Genomic DNA, 20,640 nt, shown 5'->3' on the forward strand with positions numbered 1-20,640 from the left:
TCAGTTGCTTGTGACATTTAAAGCTCGCTCTCCAGTGTCTTCCTCTCAGAGATTTTATAACCTTCCAATGCAGCAACATACTGCTGTTAAAAATGATTTTATCGGCTAAAGTGTGCGTTTCCCTACTTTGATGTGGTTATAAATGATTTAAATTTAGCTTTTGGTTGCTGTATATTGAATCAAATTTGTTCATTTCTGATTCCAGATTGCGATAGCTGATTTCAATCAAGATGGAGAGAAAAAAAAAGACTTTTGTTGAAAGTTTAATGGTTTTCCAGCTTCCAGCAGTCGGTGGCATTGAAAAATATTCAAGTGTTAAAAATGTTTAACTGTAAAACAATGAATGGTTACACTTATCAGAAGTTACAAAGGCAAGGATTGAAGAATAGGTGTACAGTCAGAATGTGACACAGAAGGAAGTCTCAGATGCTTTTTCTTTTCAAGTCAAATCTTCTGGTTTCACATGTTTATTCATGCAGTCATGCCAATACTTAAATACTTCCTACTGAGAAAAGAAAAATAACAATGAACAACACAGAATCATTATCATGGTGAAATTTGAGAAGATCGAGCTTCTCTGGAAAGCGGATAAAGCAGTCATAGCTTGCCCATGAACAGATGAATTATATCTGGAGTTCTATGGAAATGCACCAGTTACTCTGTTTGTCTGTCTGCATCCATCCATCCATCACAGAATAATACAGTTGGCCCATGCCACAGATGTACTGGTCAGATAATCAAATAAACCCGAGCACAGTTTGTTTCCATCAAAGTAAACAATGATCACACAATGCGTGGGCGTAGCAGCAGAATTACACCTTGTATTCATATTAACCGCACGTCTCTCCAGCCATTTAGTCTGTTTCTCTGAATTTCTAGGGATAATGCATTTTGTTGGATCCTAGTGTCTTGTCAAGGTTAAATAACTTGCTGCTGCTGTCACAGTGCTGTGAATGTAACAGTGTGAGCAACACATTCACGCAAGTTTGGACTGCTTGTGCAAAAAAAAAACTGCAAACTATTCACATTCTGCGAGTACCACGGAAGATCCAGTCTCTGATTTTGGCACAACTCTGCATCAGCAACTCACATTTATTATGAAAGTATTTAAAAAGTATTCATTTAGCACTATCTTTATATTTTCCACAGACCTATTATTAGACATTTTATCTATTGACCTCGATTTGAGTGTTATAATCCTCGCGCAATCATTCAGTACTGTTTATCTACAAAGAACAGATAGAAAAGAAGTGTAAATTTGCCTCTGAGTCTTTATCGCTTCAGACAAGCAGACTACATTGTTGTTTTAATGAATCTGTCAATACACACCGGACCAGCGTGTATGTGCATCAAACTGAAGCACAGCGGTGACAATGGCCAAATAACTCTATTCATTTAAAAGGTCTGTTTTGTTGAGCCCCCATTGAAGCTTTGTTTAGATAATGCATAATGAATCAACATGCAGCCATTGTTATGTTTTGTTAATGTTCTTTATGGAAAACTGAAGAAGGCTCACAGATTAACAATGAGTTTGTGGTATTTTTCAACAACCTTTATTTTTTTTTAAATGTCTACACTCTCTACGTCAAATCTGTTGATATTGACGTAATTGTCCATTTAATAAAGAATCTGATTTGTTTATGTGAGTCTGCACTGCTGCTGTGCAGACATCTCTGAGCAGGGTGCTCTGTGCATCTGCACAATCATGTGGAGACAGTGCCCCCATGTGGCATGTTCTTGTAATGATTCACACCACCACCTGAGGGCACTAGTGTTAGCAGTACAAAGCTCACAGTTGAGTGTTCCAATAACCAAATCCAGATTTAACAAATTTTAACACATTCTCACCGCCCATGCTCCCTGTGTTGACTATACACATCAGGGGCCACAACACAACCACAACAAGTAGAATAATAAGCACAATGTAGATGAGTGTCCTCTTCCAGTCTGTCGGCCTGTCCATCAGGTTAGTCTGCTGTCTTGTCTGCATAGGAGGATCCACCGTCTTGCTGGGTCCAATGTCAATGCAGATGCTGAAGTCAGTGGGGCTGTCAGGGGCCCCAGAGCCTGCGTTTGGGCCGGAGCTTTTGTAGCACAGCTTCTGCCCTTCCAGCCATACAGGCTCCTCCTCCTGCTGATGGCTGGGCAGGTTGCGGAGGACCTCGTGGTTGGTGGTCAGGGCCGGGGGTCCCTCCTCTGGCAGCATAGTGGGGTGACGGCAGAAGGGGCAAGAGAGGTACGTGCGGCCTCCATTACCGTCATGTTCGGTCAACAAGACCACCATGAAGCGGGAAAGGCATTCTAGACAGAAGGTGTGCGTGCACTCCAGCTGCTTGGGTGTTTTAAAGACATTGTCGTATGCGGTGAAGCAGATGGAGCACTCGGGCTGGTTCGCTACCGACACCCTGCTTTGTAGCTCCTGATGCACTTCTTGAGGGGGCAATGGTACATGCCAAACCTGATGAGGCTGTTCCATCTTGTCTTTTAGCTTCTGGTTTATCTAAAAAGATAAAAGATCACCCTGTCAATGAGTAATACAGCCACAGGAGTGATGCAAAAATGCTAACAGCAGCAGGCACAAACAACTGAGTAAGTGACATGTCAAGACAGGAGTGGAACGGACGCCCACCCCACTGTGCGTTGTGTGTGGGCAGTCCTGCACATCTTCATGACAGGTGCTGATGTTCAGATGGACACCGTGTTCTCAGTTAGGATGACCACATTTCATAAACAAGCGACAATAAGTGACATAATTCTCTATGCTAAAAATAAAAAAAAAACAACGTCTCACTGTGCTGACTGTTGCATGTTGATGTGATTAACACAGCTGCAGAATGTTCGGAAGAAAATAAAGATAAGAGCCTGACTGAGTGCACTTTATATTTTGCACATTAGAATAAGAAACGCAGCATGTGAATACATACAAAAGGAGTTCTTGCCTCAAGCTTGTTTCGGTGTGTGTGTAACCAGTATTTGAGTATTGAGGTTAAACTAGGGTTGGACGATATTGGCAAAAAAACTAATCACGAATAGTTGTGGCATTTAGCCGATAATGATTAATTTGATGATTAATTGATGACAATTGCACAACATGTTTCTGACTCTAAATTGCTACATTGTTCAAAAATGATACTGACAAATCATCAGTAAGGTTAACTACTTCGTTCTGACAGGTTAAGCTGATGCACAATGCACAAACTGCTTCAAACTCCTCCTTCAAATGTTCTTATCTTAAGGTCACAAAGCACTGCATATCAACATTAAAATTAAACAGGACAAATAAGTTCAGAAAATTCACATCAGTGATTATTTCAAGTTAAAAAAATGTGTCTGTGCAAATTAAGCTGTGACTGGAATATGTCCCACACTAGTGCATGTTTTCACTCATACTGTAGAACAGCAGCAGAAAAAACAAAGGAAAGAGCATTTCCTGAAGAAAATGCAAGTTTGATTGCTGCAGCTGAAGCATTGCTCTGAATTGCTGGAGAATCAGAGCAATTCAGCAGAGGAGACCTCAAAAACCACTCCAACTTTGAAAGCCTGGCGCGCGGAAACGATTCGGAATTAGAAAATTCTGAATACAAGTTTGATAGAGCAGCATCTAATGAGCGTTTCAAGACTAAAATGGAGTCTGTAGCTTGAAATTTTTAGGAGGGAGATACATTTGGCAGATGACCCATGTTGACGGGCTCTCCTTATAGACTCCCATGTTAAAAATGACGCAGAAATTGCTTAATATTTAAAAAATTAAAATTTTTTGAAAAAAACTTGAAGTTGACTCAAAATGTGAGATGAACATTTTGATAGTTGAATGGCTGAAATTGGCTTGCAGCAATCAAACTAATTACAAACAAACCGGACAATTCCACATTTAAATGTATGTGTGTGTGAATCAATGTTACTTCCTTACAGCGCTTAGTTTGGTCGTGAACGTATCGCAGATTTTCGGCTGAGTGGAATTCTTTCTAATATCTGCTGGAGGAGACTTCGCTGTTGTAATGTTTCCTGTGTTGCTGTGGAGTCCTTAAATAAAGATCGGGAGGCAGCTTCTCCTGTCGGAATTCATTCCTTTGATACGAGTAAACATAAAGTTACTATGGCAACAACCAACGCGCCACGCTCCACACCTAATGCATGTCGCGTACGCATGCGCGGCACTATATACTACAGCTGTAGCCGGCGTTGTGGCCTGGTCGCGCTTTCTTTGGCTTTCTTCGTGCCCCGACTTATGGTGACAGACGTTGAACCTCTGTTAGGAACGTGCTGCTCCGCATCATTTAACTGAACACCACTGCCTTCCGCCATTATTGTTATTGTGGGCTCACATGTGCGCGCTTGCAGGTGATGGTGAGAGTAGTCGCACACAAAAATGCGTCATCTGACGAGGCCTAATCGCCGAATCAGCAAATATTAATCGGTGACAATTAATGACGATTTCAGACGATTAATTGCACACGATACGATTTTGCACAGGCCTAGTGTGTGTGTGTGTGTGTGTGTGTAACCAGTATTTAGCTTAAACACAGGCTGCTTTGTTAATGTGACTTTTTGTTCACACCTGTGTGGCAGAAACCAACAGCAGGTTTACACAAATAATTGTCCGATCACCTCCATGAGAATATTACATGTTAGCCTGTTGGGGAGTTTGCCATCAAAAGCCACTATAAGGTGAAGGAGGCTGTGTGTTTTCGAGCGTTGAGGATGGAGGATGTCAGAGCACAGGTGTTCTCCGCCCTATGTGCCCTCGGGGCTGGTCTTGCCCCATTTCTCCCATCAACACAAAGTCTCCGCTTGTTCTCCGTTTAATCGCTCCATCTACCCTTGACATTCCTGCACTGCCGAGTCCCTCTCTTCATCATGCTGAACTCATACATGCTTTAGTTGGATAAGGACGGATTCTTCTTTATAATTACTCTGTGTTATCACTATAAAGCCTGCCTTGAACACTGACTCAATTTCCCTACTGCTCAAATTGAATGTGACTTATCAAGGTGTGGTCCTTTACTGGACATTTGTCCTTCCTACAGTCAGTGACAAAGCGAAAAGCTTCCTGTGGATCATGACGAATTCTTATTTCCACAAACACACGTTAAGTGTTTTTCTGCCTAAATTCAAGATAGTTACACAGTAAGTTTAATTCCTGGAATATTATACTTAAAACACGTCATGTGTTTTTGATGTTTTTATGCACCCATGTGAGGTGATGTGAATAAAAGCATGCGAAATCTACCGGTCAGGACAGGACTGTTCACCACATAAGCAATAATATAACATAACATGTTGTAAAAGGTCTCCTTTTTCTAAAGTAACCAAGCAGTGAGTGAAAATACATCGAAAGAGCTTTGAAAGTTCCCTCCTCTGCTGTCTGTAGAGCTATTGTGTCCATTATTTCTACAAAATTAAGACGCAGTATATGTGGACGATAACTTATAACATAGAAGAGATAACCAGCTGTTTACACTGTGACATATGTGTACACTCCTGCCTAAATCAATATGCTCAGGGTTTTTTTTCTTGCTTCAGTCCTATTTGACCGAATATGATAAGCAGCTACCTGCTGTTAGCCTGCCCTAAACACAGCTTTGGTTCACTGGCTTCTTTTTTTAACATTGGAATATTTAGTGAGTTATAGTGATATATATATATAAACAGTATCATGATACATTCAGAAGGTTGAAGCAAGGCAACTGGACTTGGAAGACGTTTCTCTGCCCCCTTCAAGCAGCTTCATCAGTTCTGTTTGGTGGGGAAGCATGGTTTATATGTGGTGCAGGAGCTCAGTGGGTGGGTCTGTGGGAGCATCATGATACATTGTGTCTCAGCAGAAGGTTTTACTGGTGTGAAACCTGCCTATCAGGCTGGGATTACACCTTTCAATCACAAGGTGGTTGCATTTCTGTAGAGTTTAGGGACATGTGTAGGATCACAGTTGGGTTTGTTTGAGGCCACAGGGAGAGTAAGAGAGAAAAAAAGGAGAACATCTCTTCAAAAGAACCTGTTCTGTAAGATTCCCTGCTCTCTCAGGGTGTGTCCCTAAAGAGTTAAATACATTCGCTATACAAATCCCTCTAGAGGGCCCTCTCATCTGTACAGATGGGCTCAAACACTCAATTTCACCTGTCTGAGTATCAGGACTATACCCGGATGTAATGAAAAAAGTGGGGTCCGAGGTACAAGCCAAAGTACTTGTATAAATGTAATCCAGAAAAAATAGCTATGATGTGCAAATCACTTAAAGAGTGAGCATGAGCAAAATATAAAAAAAACATGAGCAAAAAAACATGAGCAAAATATAAAAAATTCAGCAGTGTCCTGAACAGAATATCTACCTGCTCTGTCTGAGCCTGTTGAGAATAAAGATTTAATTTTAACCTGAGCTAGTGTCCATTAAAATAGATAAAACTTAGTTCCTACATCAACACGAGAACACACTCCGAGGTGCTACAGTTCATTACATGCCTGCATGCCTTTGGTCCAGACCACACTGACCACACCACATACACATAGAGTATGTTACATTATGTAATCTCACAGCCTTACCCTGTATGTTAACAACCAAAATGCACAAAAAATACCACAGAGACAACTGACATACTGTCCTTAGAGCTCATTTATTTAAATGTATATAGGACTCCTCATGCTTCAATACAAAAATATTCTAAATACTGTACACTGGGTTTGAACAATGTGCAAAATGTAAAAAATATATATATATATATATTTACATCTCCAGTTAAGAGGGAGAAACTCAAAGATAAAGTATAAAAATGAGTGTTTTAACTGTGGTTTAACTTGGAAACACTATGAAATGTTCTGATTAGAGTCCATAAACCTCAGCTACATGAAATGCAAACACAGATTTAACCCTTTGTAGTGAACAGAATAGAATCTGCATTAAAATGGAATAAAACATGCACCTGATTGGACACATACGTTTTCATTTTCAAGACTGAAGTGCCACCTAAGAGAACAATTTCTTCATCAAATGTAAAAAGGTTTCTGTGTTTAGGTAGCTGGAATATTTTTGTAGTTTCACAAATCAATGCTGAAAAGAAATGTAAAAAAAAATGTTTCCAGTTTTTGTTTCAATGAGAAGTGCACTGCTCTCCTGGTCTTCTCTTATACCAATTAATTTACATCCAGACACAAGAGGCTCTCATCCACATTCATTTCTCTCAGCCAGTCCAGCAGCAAGAAGTTTAATTACAGAGTCTTTCATTTACAAGCTAAGACGTTGGTCCTTTTTCATTTAATTTGCAGGAGCTTCATCTTGTTTCCTAAAAGAAAGAACATTTAACTCTTGAAAATGAACCTTTTTTTAAAGCAAACATCAGATTGTGCAACACTTACCCAGTCCTTTAAGAAATTTGTTCACACCACTTGGCTCAGGCTCAGGACTTGAATCCAGATACTCTGCTACTCTGGCTTCAAACAGACCTGAGAGGAAAGTGTGTGCAGCAGCAGTAGAAACAGAAGGTTTAGATTGTCTTCATATGATACGCAGCATATTGTCCTGCTGTTTGCATTCAGGGAGAATTCTTTGTGTTTCAGATGTCGATGCAAGTCGTGACTCCATTAACTGAGGTCATATGTCTGTTTTAATATGATTGAATTAAGCATCATTCATCAGTTAAATAGATTTTTATGAAAAACATGTGACGTCCTTTAACTTTTATGCAGAATCTTGTTAGGAAGATATTTAGTCTGTCCTTCAGTCATCGCACTGCATCTATTTGTTCTTCTTTTTGGTTTTACTGTTTGCGTAGTTTGCATTTTTTGGCACAAATTTGTGTTGAACTTTTAAAATTTATGGAGAACTAAATCATATTAAAATCCACAAGGTCTGATTCTCTTTTCCAGAGCTTCTCCTTATCACTGCATTACAATAAACAATATAACCAATGTTATATACCTCTTCCTCCTCCTTTGCGCAGCTCCTTGTCCTGAATGAAGCCGGCAAACATCTGGGTGTCCATGAAGAGTTGCAGGAACTGGCGGACTCCACGAGAGGGGTGAGATTTGCGGAAGCTGTCTCGCTGAAACTCCTTGCTTCCGTTGGAGGAGTCCACCATGTGGAGAGGATAGTGGCCTACCAGCTCCACAAAGAACCGCACGAAACCCTCTGACACCAGGGAGCTCAGCTCAGCCTGCTGGCCTGGATGTGCCATGTTTGGATAGAGAATAAGGTTAATGACAGACATCGTCCAGAACATTTGTCCAAACACTTTTGTTGAGCTTAGAACAACAATGAGGTGGATGAATGACATCAAGGTGAATTCATGAGGAAGAGACTCTGCTGCATGCTAACAGAACGCAGTAGGCTCACGGTGGGCCTACGTAATGTGTGTTTCAATTATTACAATGTAACGACTAACATTAATACCTCATTAACAACAGTCTGATTACAAAGACTGCAGAGTGAAATACCTGTTGTCTGTGTGTTACACTGACCTCCACATGATTCTCCATTATCTTGTCTCAGGATGTCTTCCCTCTCCTCCAGGATCTGCTGCAGGGCTGCCTGCAGTTTACTGGGCAGGATGCAGTCTTCATCACCCAGCTGCCACAAATCACAGGAGGTCAGCAACAGTCACATGACGCCATTTACGATCAATGGTTAATGGTTAATTGTTGAGGATAGTTGCCACACCAGTGGAGAGAACACGAATGAACATACAGCCATTACTAGATGAACATTAATTTAACACACTGTGATTAGTAGCAAATGCAAACTAGCAGCTCTGAAACACCCCATGTTTGTGTTTTATGTACTGTGTTTTGTGCTGTGTATGTGCAGCATAGATTTTTGTCACCAGTTTGTATGTCAACAAGGGACAAGTGTAGGCAGAGCCATCCCTTCCCACATGGACCACACCTATCATTCTTATTATACACTGCTATGTGTACACACCTGAACGACAAACTTGTCTGCACATAGATCCACTATGAGCACCTGGGAAGAGAGAGAGAGAGAGTGACACTTACGGCAACAAGAGCTATAAAGCTGAAGTGCTTCTCCACCACTTTCCAGTAGTGGAGAAACCCTCAAACAAAACAGCTGTGTAAGCAGAATATTCAACAGTAAAACCACTTGAACAGAATGCTGACAGACCTCTTCGATGGGCAGCTCCAGCAGCTGTGGCAGACATGGTGCCAACACCCCTATTAGGAACGGCGTGGGGGAGCAGCTGATGTCCAGCATGCTGGCCGGTAACACAGGCACAAATGTGTGCTGCCAAGTGAACGGATACAGCAGTGCCAGCACTGCGTGACCACATCGAGACAACACACTGCAGTGAAGAGAAGAGAGATGTTCAGCTCTGACACAGATCCTATGACACAAAGATTTCAATCACCACATCTTTACAGTAAACATCTGATTGTGGGTAATAATGTTATTACTGTCTTTATAGTAGTGCTTCGACTGACAGTCCTTGTCCCTCTTTTGGCCTGTTGCATACATACTGTAACAATACTTCCTCTGCTTCCTTCTGATTGGTCGGCTTCTACAGCTGAAACCTTTAGGGAAACTGTCTGCCAACCTCAGCATATTTTAAAAGAATGCTCATCCTGTTGTTCCGCTGCATTTAAAAAGTGTCTAGTCATTTAGCATTTTCTGCTACTCCAAATTTAAAACCTTGAGCAACAACAACAGGAACTGCTGTTGTTGTTGTGACTAAACATGACAGTGAGGCTTAGCCACAGCTTCACTGAGGGCAAAGGCCACGCAGACAGTCTCAGATAGCTGAGAGGCCCCGCAGTGCTTTGCATCAATACCTGAGTTTGTCAGCGACAAATATGACCCTCCTCTCCAGAAGAATGGAGGCGAAAACCTGCAGGAGTTTACTGACACTGAGACACTGCAGCAGACTCTCAAAGTCCACGTGCTCCAGTCTGGAGTCCACTGGTCGACACAGAGTCAGTACCTGGCAAAGCAACAAGAGCATATGAAGTCAGATAAGAAAACATAATGCAGATGTTTCAGATAAATCCATGTTGATGGTAAAGGCGGTGATGCACAGGCAGTGTCTTAAGGGCCTCCAGATGGCTGATTCAGAGAAGTAGTGAAAACCAAAATGGTTTTATGGGAAGGGTCATTACTTCACTTATTTTAAGTCTTAACCGTAAAGACTAAATTGATTACTGCTGACTGCTATAACACACATAACTGTCCCAACATGAACCCATCAAAGCTGTAGTAGCCTACCCTATTGTTTCCACAGATAACCTCCAATTCTGAGTCATACTGAGTCTGCTCAAGGGAGTGGTTAGGAGGAACAAAACTACTAATTAACATTTCCTCTTTTAGTTTCAGCATTACCTCATTGCCAGAGCCAGGGAGGAAGCTCTTAATGGTGACTGTACGTCCGGGGGCTGGAAAGGGGGCCTCCATCACGCTACGCATAAAGGGATAAACCAGTGCTGGGGAAATTTCTCTGCGCCTCTCTACCTCCTCCAAAATCTGCACAGAAGGAAGGCAACAATAAAACAGGATCAAGGTGTGAACCATGCAGGGAATATATAGCTTCCCCTTTTTTTTGACCAATGTGTTCACATTCACTGTTTGTAAATGTCCCTCAGTGAGACAGCTGGAGAGGGGGTGAGACACATCTACATGAATACAGCTTCTTTTTGAAAAACACACCCAGTGATTGCTCAGGATTATGCTCCAGTGGAACCTCATTCCATCCTAATACACACAGTTTCACGTCTTTCACCGTCTTCAAGGGGGATTAGCACTCAACCTGTGCCGGTCGAGCTCCTTTCATCTTACTATAAAGGAGACTACCAGCAGAAACAAGTGAGCAGATGTGATGTATGCTTACATTACCTTTGCAAACAGGTTAAAACAGCCCAGCTTGCTGACAATACAGTGCACCTCTGGGAGCCGCTTCCCCTTTCCAGTTGGCTAGAAGAAGACACATAAGTTTCATATGTCACTATGATAGGTAAAAATATGTACTTTGTAAAAAGAGAGTGCAAAGTGTAAACTCAGTGTGCTAATAAGCTTATCTAACACAATGAACAGATAAACCTTTCTATGTCAGATGAGGTCCAGCACTGTCTCAACTGTTAAGCCAACAAAAGTGCTTAGCAAAAAAAACACAGCACTTTCACAACAAAAATGAAGCACACACATTTCCATGAATTCAACCTGATAAATCCTCTTCAGAGAATCTAAAATCTGATCTTCCTGTGAGGTAAAGTGAGGGGAAAATCATGAAATTCCTCAAGTCCTGTGTCACAGATGTGCTTCAGAAGTGGGTTTTCGGTCTGTGACTCACTTCTCCACAGAGATGTTGAATAAGCATGTGGCAGACTGCCATATCATCACACATAAACACATGAGTGAATGGTTCCGACGCAAATGTTAACACAACTGTACTCACCAAGATCTTACGGCAGTAGCAAAACCAGCGGCTGCCGTCTTCTCCCGTCAGGACAAAGGAAAAGGTCTCACTGAAAATGTAACAACACAGTTCAAAAAAAGTCAAAAGTAAAAAGACTGAAAGAGCAAAAAGACATTTCAGTATTCCAGTTATTTAACTGTTAACTATTTCAAGTAGAAAGGAAAAGAATGCACAATGGCCCTTAGCACTGAGATTTAATTAGATGAGATGAAACTTTAATTATCCCTGTGGGGAATTTGAGTTGTTGCAGCAGCAACATGCTAAAAAGGTGAATATAATGACAACAAAAGAGACAAGATACACAGAGGAAATGAAAGGATGATGAATACAGGATCATGTTACCTTAAGTTAGCATGCTGTACTGTAATGTATGAGCTGACCTTGGCATGTGTGCAGAAGGCTTCCAGTCCTGAGAATCAGGAAAGCAGAACTTGGGAATCACCTTGAGCTGATCCTCTGCTTCTCTTGAGAGCCGGGATGATTTCTCAAACTGAAAAACAGATTCTAGTTAAATTTTTCAAAATTCAAATGCAACAAATCAACTTTCGTCCATGAAAGATCTTGCAGTATGATCTCTTATCTTGGGAAATTCCCACAACAGCATAAATCCTTTAAGGGTTTCCTTGAACATAATTTAGTTAGTTAAATAAAAATTCCAATATGAAATTAAAATGAAACTGTTAAAAAAATTAAATAAAAATCCAATTAAAGTGGAGTTGTTTTCATTCCTTAAAAAATAGGATCATGTTACTGTAAAGGCTCCTCCTAACCATTTTAGGGAACTGCTGTGTAATTTCAGGGGAATAGGTGTTTCCCAGGGAAGTTTTTCTCAGCGACACCACCACGAAGATCTGGAAAAGCTGCTGCTGCTGCAGCTGGATCAAGTCTCTTTCCAGGGTGCGGTAGCCTGGCCGTCGTTTCAGTGTAGACTGGATGTAAACTGATCTCCTAGAGCCTGTTAGATACCACACAGTGAGACAATATAGTAAGGCTTGTCCTGGTACACATCCAAATCACAGAGAATGATTGTAGGAGCAATATAATTTAAGTAATCAGTGTTAGAGGTTCTGAAATCTTTTCTTGGTTTGATTGTAACCTGTAGCCTTATATATAATATAATAATATTTCATCATTTCTGATATGAAGCTTCAACAATTATGTATCACTGAGGCATATGTGTTCTGCATTTTCATAAGGGGATCATTGCGTAGCGTGCATGAGCTCTGGAAAAAGAACAACAGTGCAATAAAAAATACAGTATGCTGTATGCTATGGACAAAAGAAATATTTGGGGTTTAAAAACTGTGAAACATGGTGGTGGTAGTATCATGGATTGGGCCTGTTTTGCCACCCATCCCAGGGCCAGCAAGGCTTGATATTGTGGACAATTCTGAATTGTACCAGCAAATTGTTAAGACATTAAAATATCTGTCCTTAATACTGCAAGTGAGAACCAAAGCATAGCAGTCCTTCAATGCTTAAAAAAGAAGAAAGAAATGCCTGGTCAAGTCGAAATCCTGAACTTTATCCAATATTGTAATCTTGTGAAAGGATACAAAGGTTATGTGAAGACACCCGACTGACACTGAAGAGTTAAAGCTGTTTCTGTTCTGAAGGAAGTGGATAACTACTTCATGTGCAGGGCTGATCAACAGTTACCAGAAACATGCCAGCCACTGATATGCAATGCTAGATACATTTGTGCCAATAAATAAATGACTAAGTGTAATAAATTTGTCTTATCCATTTATCTGGCTCTCTTTAATCCACATTAAAAATATGGGTGATGTTTTAGGTCATAGTTACACAGAAATTCATACTTTGACAACAAAGTTTCCGGGTAAAATTGTTAACAGATGCTATGAAATTTCCCTTTTATCTTTCCTTTTTAGCTCTTTTAGCACTGTGCTCATAGTTACGACATGTCAAAAAATGCTTACACATATTACTGGGATTTTTACTGCTCAAAACAATATGTAACACAAGATTTATCTTGAAGAAACATAAGACAGAGTAGCTGTGTGGTGGTACCTTTGCTGTCGTCCTCGGGGTCACTCTCTGTCCCACTGGTCTCCTCTGCTCATATAAATAAGAGGAGGGAAAGATTAGTGTGAAGCGGAGGAATGGAACAGACTTGACAAGCCATAATCAGATGCAGACAGTCAGCCTTTGTTTCATAATCAGCAGCTTTGACTACTGCAGCTGGCCTTATGTGTATCATCAAAAGCTGGGTATTTCCACCAAGAGGCTCAACTTAATCTTATTGAAGTGTTGATGTGGGTGACATTTAGGTCCGTGTGTGTGTGTTTGTGTACGTCTCACCTCGCACCATGATTCCCTGGTTCTTCACTCTCTTCCTCCCTCTTTTGTCATCGAAGATGGTCTCAATCTTGCTGACGTACTGTGTAGTGAAACACAGATACTTGTCAGCCCCATAATTTCAGAGCCATTATGGAATCATGATTACAGAGAACCATGATATAACAGTCCCTAAGTACATAATTATATTATAGATTTTCTGCATACATTCCTGCATTCTTCTATTAAAGCCCTGAAAGAGCCCTATGTCTGATAGTGGACATTACTACACAGAGTTTGCTGCATACAGGAAGCTCAAAGTTATCTTTAAAAGGAGCGCTGTCAGTTGAGGAAGCAAGCTTGTCTGAAAGTGAACAGAAAGACACAAAAATGACACGTTTCTTAACAGAAAAGACGATAATTCTGACAAGATTGTGTTTTTTTTTGTATTTAAAATTACATAATGAAAAGTTCATGTAGTTAAAACAACATCTAAAACATCACATTTTTTGGCATTTGTCAATCCTGCTCACATAGGTCAAACAGGTATTGAAGTTATAATCCTTGTCTACCGTTTCATTACCTTGTCAGTAAAGTTTCTCCTTGTCCACAATCTCTCTGCTGCCATGGGTTAAAAGTTTTCAGTGTAAACTCATGAGGAGCATTCATACTTGTCACACTACCCCTATCTATTTCTTTCAGCAACCTCTTCTTCCTGCTTAACAAGTCACACCCCCTTCTCTTCTTTACCACCTTACTCGTGATGCAACATAACAGCATGCCACATACCACGTTGAGATGTAAGTAAGTAAGTACTGTTTTGCAGTCAGCCTATACATTCTGAAAGTTATTATTCACCTGCGGCGTCCTGAGTAGTTTTTGTATGCTTGCACGCCGCTGTGCAGCTGGTTTCGGAGTATCAGCAAGAGTTGAGGACTTGGATACGGGTGATGCTTGGAGCCCTTTCCTCTCCACTTTTCCAGCGTAGCCGTGCAGTGTTTGGGGTTTAGGTGGCAACTTGAAAACAAGAAATGCAGTCATGATTTGATTTTAGATAAGTGCATGGCATCAAACTTCACTTCCTTGTTTCTTCCATACAGTCTCCGGTTAGACTGGTATCATGTGTTACATTCATTCAAAACAAATGAAAAGGGTTCCTCTACGATGTAAGGGAGACATGACATGTTCCATTACCTTAGGGACGTGCGGCCTTGCAATAGGGAGACACATGGGAGACAGTTTGACATCTTCATAAGAGTTATCTCTGTTCACCTCACCTAGGGGGAGTCAGTTAGACAGGTTGTTTCATTGGGGTCTGTAGTCAATAACCTAGGAAAAGATCATACTACTACTGACACAGTGTTTCACTTACATACAATGTCTTCATAAATATTGTCATCTGAGTAAGCATGGTGAAGGCCTGAGTGCCTGGCCTCGTGTCCCAGAGTGTCTTTCTGTGCTGTCAGCCGTGCTGCATCCTCATACTCAAACGACTTCCTGAGACAGGGAGGGAAGGAAAGGCAGTGAGAAAGAGAAGGCTTACTGAAGTCCTAAAGATAGCCTCCATATTATTTACTCCATTGTTTGGTCTCATTTCAACATTCCCCTTTGATATCAAACACAGCAAAGAGAAAGCAGGATAATCTGTCGTGTAAGGACAGGACTAAGATGTTGTATAGAAGTTGTGTTAACGTGAACATGACCTAGATTTAAATGCTTCTGTGTGGTGTGTCAACACTCCCAGAAACTGTTCTGCTGAAGTGCAGTGTGACATAATACCTGGCACGTGTTGCTATTTCATAATGCACACAAGTGAATGACAGATACTGGCTTTCTCTGAAGATAGTAAACAATGAGACCTGTGCAGCTATGACAGGATAAACGAAGGTTATTGGTATCAAGTCAATAAATAAAGGTGGACTATAGTGCTAGGTATAATAAAACCCATCAGCCACAGTTACCTCAATAAAGCAACAACAGGTAACTTTAGCTAAGAGAAACACACCTTTGGAACAGTGGCAATTACAGGGTAATAGCACACCGCATTGGCCCTTAATTATTCGGGATTTTGTGAATCATTTGGTTAAAAATGCCTTAAGACAGCCAAAATTTGTGATTTGTGTACCTTTTAGTTTTGTGCACAGTGGTGGATGATGAAGAAGTTACTACATAAAAGACAGTGTGGGAAAGTACAGAAACAGCGCTTTTGCTACTCAAACTTCCTATACTATATAAAGTATCAGTGTTGAGTTACTGCTGAAGGTGGTAGGCCCTACTAGTGTGAATTATTCAATGTATATATTCTATACTGAGACAGCTGGTAAATTTGAGACAACAGGCTGGATTGGGTTATTCAAATCTGGCAACAGTAAAATGAGACAACATGCAGGACAAACAGGCTGCTGTGAAGACAAAATGACTTAAATGTAAATATAAATATATTAATCTATGTCATGCATTTAAACAATTAGTGTTCATATTAAAATATGACATATTAAAAGCAGCAAAACAGCCCTTAAATTGACCTGGTGTGTCACAGCAATTCCTATGCAAAGTTTATTGCTATTAGCCATATGAGACCATCTCCTAAAAAGTTTGAATAACTACTGCATGTGATATTTATCCGATGCCTTAACAGCTTTTGTGTGACGTAGATAATGAGTACATGGGTTAAACAGTTATGTAGCGAATGAATGAGAGACTCGATGTGTGTGTGCTGGTGGATGATGACCCTGAACTCATGGATGCTGAGAAACTAGGCCATGTCCAAACAATAGAAAACAATGCTGCCAGATATCATGTGACATCATACCAGGACCCCAGCCAGCAATTAGACTCTGACAGTACCCTCCCCAAAACCTGAAGCAAAACAAACAGCCAGAAGTCAGCAAATCAGAGAACCAATTCACTTGGGTTTGTTTTTATAAATCGTTTCATTTTAATTGTTTTGAGTGCTGTTTGTGCTTTGTTAGTGCATTCACTTACCTGTTCTTTTTATCCCTTGAAAGCCTGTCAGTCTTTGCAACTGGACACGGAGGAGGTGGGAAGTTAGGCGGGTGAGCTACTCTCCTGCTCTTCACATTGGAGTGGTTGGTATGAGGGGATCTGCTGTCCCACTGCATTGTTTGCCCACCACTTCTCTTGTTGTTGTTGGCTCCCCGATACTGGAATGTCCGCTGAGGTTTGGGAGGGGGGCAGGCCTCACCTGAAGACTCATTGCCTTTCTCCCAGAGCAGTCGGTCTCCCTCAAGCTTCCGCCAGAATCCCCTCGAAGTGTAGAAATTTCCAGCTGGCAAGTTGTCTTCTTGGTCATCGGTCGACTGAGGTAGAGGTTTAGAGGGTACTTCAACGTCAGGGTCGCTGCTCATTTTTTGGTCATCGTTAATTTGTTTATCTGTAGGGATAGTGTTGTTTGCCTCCACTTTGCCAGATGCAAATATTGGTGTTGCATGTGTTATTTTTCCAGAGGATGTGTTTGAAAATATAGTGGAACCTTTCTGCAGAGGTTCTGATCTCCTACCAACAACACCATTGCCAGGTTGTGCTGGGGATTCCCGAAAGTCTAATCCAAAGCTCTTTGCTTTCGAGAGGTTGGCTTTTGCATGGGGCCCTCCTCTTGAGCTCTCATTTGGACATCCGTTGCCAAGGAGATCTTCAGAAAAAGTACGGGATACAGTCGGCCGATGTGCTTTCACAGCAGCATCCTGGCTGCTGCCCTGCTGACTGCGACCTTCCCACTGGGAGATCTTCTCCCTGATGTTAATGCCCTGCTCGTGAGAAGGTGGCCTCCCCGACTGCCGGCCCTGCCAGGCAGTGGTGGCCTCTTTCTGCAGGTGATCAACCTCACCAACCCCCTGCCTGCCTTTCTCAAGTCTGAGAGCCAGCATGTTGAGAGGGGGCAAGTGTCAGGTGAGCCTCAGTCCTCCATAAGTGAGTGCATCAGGGATTTTCTTTGCAAATGACTGAAAGAAGAATCCACGTAATCTTATATTGATTAATCCAAAACTTCAAAGTGCCACAGGGTTAAGACTGCTTCCTTTACGTCTTCTTACCCTAGCAGAGTATCATTTCTCCCACTTCTCATTTTGTAAACAACCTAAAAAAAAGACAAGACACTGAAATTACTCACTGCACTTACAAACAAGTCCAGACCTCTCACTGCAGTGTTAAAGGGACAAGAGGACACTTCTGAAACAGCAAACATTCAAGATTCTCTACGAAGTGTCAGCAGTGGGCAGGGAGAACATCTGGAAGATCAGGTTCCTGTCAAGGTTTGTTTCCAAAAATAAACCTACACAGAGTAAGTAAAGACAGTGACAAGAAAAAGGCAGTTTTCTGCTGCTGCTGTGTATCTGCGTGAAACGCTAGCCCCAGGGGATTTCTGTGTAACTGTCATCATAAATCCTGCAGCTGACCAAATACAAAATGCCAAAGATACAGCAAAGCATTGTATCTGATTTAATGTTCTAGTAAAGCTGCCTTTCAGATGAACGGGAAGAATGTGTGCATGTTCACTGAATATAAAGATATTTAGAGGCAAAAAAACAGGGCATGCATTTAAATCTCAAGACATGATAAATATGTATGAGACTAGAGATTCTGATTTGCTCAGGCTTCGAATTTCAAACACCGACAGATTTGATGTATTTTTTGCTCTGCAGCCACCCAGACATCAATGTGGTGACTGTACGCTCTCATAGAGCAGCTGGAACCAAACCATTTGGACACGTTGCACATTAGCGCTGAGACAGAGGAGACATGGTAAAATTCCACACCACAGCTCATGATCATAATAACTGTATGAACTGCATTCTTCCTGTGCTGTACAAGAGGAGAGGTAGGAGGGGGCCGGGAAATAGATTAACTAGACAGTCTGTTCTGCAAGTGACGCCTTTGTTTGGTTTGACCTGAATCGAATGTAAGTTTTCATTGGAATGCTGCTTCATCACAGCAGGCCCCACACACTGACAATGCAACTACCAAAATGACCCACTTGCATTATTCGTCTTTATGTGGTACGTTGCACAGGAAGGCATGAGTTGCGTTTCCTGAGCTGCAGGAAGAAGGATTCAGCAGACTATCCATAATTATGGGGCAGAGACATTTGCACCCCCCGTTGAAAACACTGATTTGAGCTATGTTTGGATCAGCTATATTAAAACCCTGTGATGGTAATTAAACGCTCTCTTTGAGATAAATCATATCATCCACTGGCTTGTTACTGTAACATATGCAAACATCCCACAACGTTTTCCACAGTTTAAATGAAGTGTTGTTTTGAGGCAAACTGCTGTGTGATATTAGGGGTTGTCAGTTCAGCAGAAAGGTATCCCTTTACTTTTGAAGTGAAACTCTCTGAGTCATCCACGGGGGAAACCAGACAGGGAGCACATGAAGATGAAGTACCAGTCATCACTTGGCAGCTAAATTAAACCTAATTGCACCTTCAAAACCACAACAACACGCCCTCCCAGAGCTGTGCGGCATGACACAACATGTTGTAGGTGAGGTATTGTGAGAGTGTGGTTTATCATCAACGGTGACAGTTAATGCTGTAATAAAGGAAAAATGCAGGTTGTGCCAGAATAAAAGAAGGATGAAGAGCCTTAAAATGACTGATCCATCACCGGCTATGTGAACAGATTCAGCGCATCCAGCAGGTACTCATTCTGAGTGACAGACCCCTCAGTCAGTTGTTGGGAGGAAAAAACATATGAAATGTTCCCATAGTTACAGTGGACAATTCTACCTTTAATTGATTACATTTTGTGCACATTGAGCACGTTTCCCATTCAGTCAGTTATTCATTAACTCAGCAGTTTCTCCTATATTTGGATACAGCTGTAGAGGACTTCTATGGAGCAGCTCTCAGCAGTTATGACCCAACTACTGGAAAACTGAGACCTGAATCCGCTGACACATGTCTGTGAGCAGATAATCAATCAGCTCTAATACACCTAGCATTAATGTATAGGGTCGTGAGGAGGAAACGTGAAACATGGTAAACATTATTATCATTAGTGCTAATGACTTATTTTTATTTACTTACCTAACGCCGAGTTGGACGAAAAGTACTTACTGACATAGAAAAATGATTCATTCTTCCATGCAGGATTTTTTACTATAAATATTCAACTGCCACAAATAGAATATTAAAAACTAGCACAAAATTAAAAATGAATTACATCTTTCACTGACAGGCATGATCTTGAGTCATAAAGTCAATAAAATACAACTTTGGGAAAATGATTTGGACATGATGACTCACGAAAGTTAGCAAATCTGTACGTAATGGATACAGAAGAAAATAGACAACTGCGCTCCAGTACAAGTGTCATAACTTACCACTGTGATTTAAACATGATGATAAAACTCATGTTCTGTCTCCGTTTTCTTTTCGATAAAATGAAAAACACACATAAAATCCACTCGGTCTCATCGTTCAGCCTGCAGTGCGGTCGGCAGTCTGAGGAATGCTAACAGGCTAACCAACCAGTCGGCACCCACTCACTGTAAACTTTCTTTACTACGTGAGCTTTCTACGGAGAATGAAGCCCAGCTCCTATAACTTTACACTACAACAACAACAACAACAACAAAGAAAGTAGCCACAAAGCAGAGGAGGACCGCAGCACAGCGCTCCTCGCCCTCCTTCTACAGACAATTAACGTTAAGTGATGCGGAAAAGACACGACATCCGGTTAGGCCCTTCAAAATAAAATCTAACACTGTAATTAATAAAACTAGAAAATGGTTGAATTGCTCTGATTCTCCAGCTGTGTCAGCCTGTCACCATGGTAACAGCAGAGGAGACCTCAAAAACCACTCCAATTTTGAGAGCCTGGCGTGCGGAAACCATTCGATCAACAATTCATCACAATTCTGAATACAAGTTTGATAGAGCAGCAATAATTAATTTAGCGGACCTGAG

The 20,640-nt window shown here is 41.2% G+C and overlaps 2 protein-coding genes across 2 annotated transcripts; both read right to left on the minus strand.

The window, feature by feature from the left end:
- Window positions 1-1,774: 1,774 nt before the first annotated feature.
- Window positions 1,775-2,496, minus strand: LOC114438850 (RING finger protein 223-like). The gene has a single exon (XM_028410454.1). It carries the CDS (start codon window positions 2,474-2,476, stop codon window positions 1,790-1,792), a length of 687 nt encoding a protein of 228 aa, XP_028266255.1. The 5' UTR covers window positions 2,477-2,496; the 3' UTR covers window positions 1,775-1,789.
- A 4,096-nt stretch (window positions 2,497-6,592) lies between these two features.
- dennd2c (DENN/MADD domain containing 2C) lies at window positions 6,593-20,363 on the minus strand. Its single transcript, XM_028408947.1, has 20 exons — window positions 20,055-20,363; window positions 17,762-17,805; window positions 16,695-17,671; window positions 15,082-15,206; window positions 14,904-14,986; window positions 14,568-14,726; window positions 13,734-13,812; window positions 13,443-13,487; window positions 12,182-12,366; window positions 11,792-11,901; window positions 11,391-11,460; window positions 10,832-10,909; window positions 10,322-10,462; window positions 9,778-9,926; window positions 9,113-9,290; window positions 8,912-8,953; window positions 8,452-8,560; window positions 7,913-8,155; window positions 7,351-7,437; window positions 6,593-7,277 (listed from the first exon to the last, which is right to left on the minus strand). Exons 3-20 carry the CDS (start codon window positions 17,594-17,596, stop codon window positions 7,246-7,248), a joined length of 2,817 nt encoding a protein of 938 aa, XP_028264748.1. The 5' UTR covers window positions 17,597-17,671; window positions 17,762-17,805; window positions 20,055-20,363; the 3' UTR covers window positions 6,593-7,245.
- Between the last annotated feature and the right edge of the window lie 277 nt (window positions 20,364-20,640).

This window comes from Parambassis ranga, chromosome 7, assembly GCF_900634625.1.
Source record: "Parambassis ranga chromosome 7, fParRan2.1, whole genome shotgun sequence".
NCBI lineage: Eukaryota > Metazoa > Chordata > Actinopteri > Ambassidae > Parambassis > Parambassis ranga.